We start from the raw sequence: 2,900 nt of genomic DNA, 5'->3' as shown, positions 1-2,900 counted from the left end.
GGGTCCCGGGGCACACGGTGAGCTCTGCAAGTGCACTTCGGTGTGGTTCTGCGGGTGTGAAGGAGCGTCGGGGGGTGTCGCGTGGGGGAGACCGCTGCGGGCTGTCATGGGGTGCATGGAGGGTTGCTGTGTGGGGGCACCCAGAGATAGATACCTCGCAGCCAGCATGGGGCTGCTTGGGAGGGGGGCAAGTGAGGCAAGTGGTCAGACCCCCGTGTTGGGGCTGGGAAGGGGCACTCAGGGACCAAGGCACATCGTGAGAGCACCCCTGTGACATACCAACTTGCTGGTCTTGGGACCTGCCTGTGGAAGCAGGGGAAATGTGGAGGAGGCCCCCACCTGGGCTAGAGGAAAACAGTAGGGAGATAGACCGGGGTGTTATGGTGAGACTCCTTGACAGAGCTGGGACAGGGCACATGGTGCTGCCCCACAGCAGGGAGGAGCACTCACACTTGAAGTGGGACAGGGGCACGTGGAGGGGTGCTGCAGTAGGGCAGGGATGCCCAAAGGATGGACCCCATGCCAGGCACATGGGCAGCAGGGCACATGGGGCAGGCCAGGAAGATGTGGGACAGAAGAAAAGTCGGGTAGACAGGTGTGCCGTGGGTGAATACATACCAGGGCTCCCATCTCCTAAGGGTTGGGATCAGGGATCACCCTTGAAAAGGGAGGTGCTAGGCATGGTAGCACAAGGTGGAAGGCATAGGGAGGATGGGAACCTCCAAGCCCACTGACACCCCCTCTCCTCTGCAGGTGAGAAGCCCTACCACTGCACCTGGGAAGGCTGTGGCTGGAAATTTGCCCGCTCCGATGAGTTGACCCGCCACTACCGCAAGCACACGGGGCACCGGCCCTTCCAGTGCCACCTCTGCGAGCGAGCTTTCTCCCGCTCCGACCACCTTGCCCTCCACATGAAGCGGCACATGTGAGTGGTGGGCTGCAGCCGGACTCAGTGTCCCCAGAGCCAGCTCACAGTGTAAATAGTATCAGGCTGGGGACAGCACTGGGGAGCAGCCAGCCACTCAGCCCTCTCCGCTTGTAGTTGATAACTAGTCTTCTCCTCTAGCCCCTGCTGTGACAGCTGGGCCCATCAAGTGGTAGGGAAGGGCTGCTTTGGGAGGTAGATGGGGAGTAAAGCTGCAGGAAACACCTGCCCAGGTGTCACCACTCAGCTCCCTATGCCTGAAGGGTCCCCCTCCAGCCAGGCACCTGGTGAGTGGGGTGGCTGATGCATCAGCAATCTGTCCCCAGAGCTCCTGGCTTGTATTTGGCATCAGCTTAACTTTCTCCCCCCAAATTCTGGCACCCCCCTGGCTCCAGGGACTGTGGTGGCTGACTCTGGCCAGGTTTTGGCTAGAGACCCACGCCTGCTGGGTGTGTGGGTTGTGGTGCTGGGAAATGGGTTGCTGGTCTTCTCGGTTGTGGCCATCAGAACAAACCTCTTGACCCAAAAGCCCAGAGTGGATGGGGGGAGGGTGGGACTTGACTGGCTCGTGGCTATAAAGGTTTGCAGGGGTTAGCAGCATAACATCACCTTGCACAGGGAGCAAGGATGCTCCTGTCACCAGCCTGGGACCCTGCTGAGCAGTCCAGTCCTGGCCATTCCCACAGTTTTCTACTCAGGAGCCTAAAATGTCTCTACTGGCTCTTGTCTGCTTTAATTTGTCTTGTTCTTCCCCTCAGGATGACACCAGGTACTGCTGCAGCTGCCTTCCCCATGCTGCTTTTTTTAAACTTAGTGTGTAAAGGACAGTGAGTCCAGCTATGAATGCCCAGGTCTCTGCTATACTTGAAACTTTTGTAGAGGGGGAAAAAAGAAAGCTCAAAAGAATGAGTCTTTTTATGTGCAGCTTCTGCAAAGCAAGTTGTAAATTAAACAAAGCAGTAATATATAATGTTTCTGGTTTTTTAATATATTTTTTTTCATCCAGCTGGGAACACAGAGGAGTCTCGGCTTTGGGAAGTGCACTGTTCCCGTCTGTGTATATTGTTAATTAACATTTCTCTGCTTGGGCACGTTAGGTCTCTTGCACTCTGAAATGTTACTTTTCTTTATATGCAAACTGTTGAAATATTGTGATCTGCTGTATAATAAATAAACAAGATGTAAACATGAAAGAGCCAGGAGAGTTTACTTTAAAGTTTTCTTCTAAGAGGAGAGGGTGAGGCTGGGCTTGTTTGTCAGTAAATATTTACATCGATGTTCATTTCTGCTTAAGTTAGCTGCGGAGGATCGATGGGGAACGCCCAAGCCTCGGCAGCTGAGCAGCATCTCCTGTGCAACAGCTCTTGAGTCACCCCACTTCCCTGTGCCTCAGTTTCCCTAATCTGCAGATGGGGCAATTGCGGCACCGGGATGGTGTGACTGGTCCTGCGGTGAGTCACCTCCAAGGGGAATGACAGCCGAAACTACCGGGAGCCCTGCTGGTCCCGTCTTCTTCCCGAGCGGTCCTGTCCCGCTGTCCCCTGCAGTGGGAGCTCTGCGGTACTGGCCTTGTGATCACAACTGGGAGGTCGGTCGGTGACTGCTGCCCAGTCCTGTGTGCTGTCTGTGCTTTCCTCCCGGGGATGGCCCGGCGGCTTGGCGGGGTTCAGGTGCTGAGGTTTCCCTGCGTTAATAGGTGGTGACTCAGCACAAGCGTGCTGGCAGGTCCCGAGCTCAGCAAGCAGGTCTGGCTCCATCCCTCCCTCCCACAGCTGATTACCCGTGATGCACGCATCCCTCTGAAGCACGGACTTGTCCGGACCTGACACCATGCTGGCAGCGCAGGGAGCGCGCTCACGGGCTGTGTGATGCCCTGGCCCAGGGTGGTGGTGGCAGCGGCTTCCTCCTCCTGTGCTCCCTGCCGCAACCCCTGGCGGCTGGCCATGGCTGGGGGATGCCCTGGGGCTCCTTGCCC

At 56.7% G+C, this 2,900-nt stretch overlaps 1 protein-coding gene across 1 annotated transcript in view; it reads left to right on the top strand.

Annotated features, from left to right (window-relative positions):
* Positions 1-753: 753 nt before the first annotated feature.
* LOC103806386 (Krueppel-like factor 2) overlaps positions 754-2,900 on the top strand; it is a gene marked incomplete at both ends in the record, with an annotated part of 6,253 nt that continues 4,106 nt past the window's right edge. The window contains 2 exons of the mRNA XM_009079073.1: positions 754-925; positions 1,684-1,694. Coding sequence (XP_009077321.1) covers positions 754-925; positions 1,684-1,694 — 183 coding nt within the window. The remainder of the gene's footprint in view (positions 926-1,683; positions 1,695-2,900) is intronic.

The sequence above is a fragment of the Acanthisitta chloris genome, unplaced genomic scaffold, assembly GCF_000695815.1.
Source record: "Acanthisitta chloris isolate BGI_N310 unplaced genomic scaffold, ASM69581v1 scaffold36287, whole genome shotgun sequence".
Lineage (NCBI taxonomy): Eukaryota > Metazoa > Chordata > Aves > Passeriformes > Acanthisittidae > Acanthisitta > Acanthisitta chloris.
The sequence above is the reverse complement of the archived record's forward strand: the minus strand, read 5'-3'. Positions and strand labels throughout refer to the sequence as shown.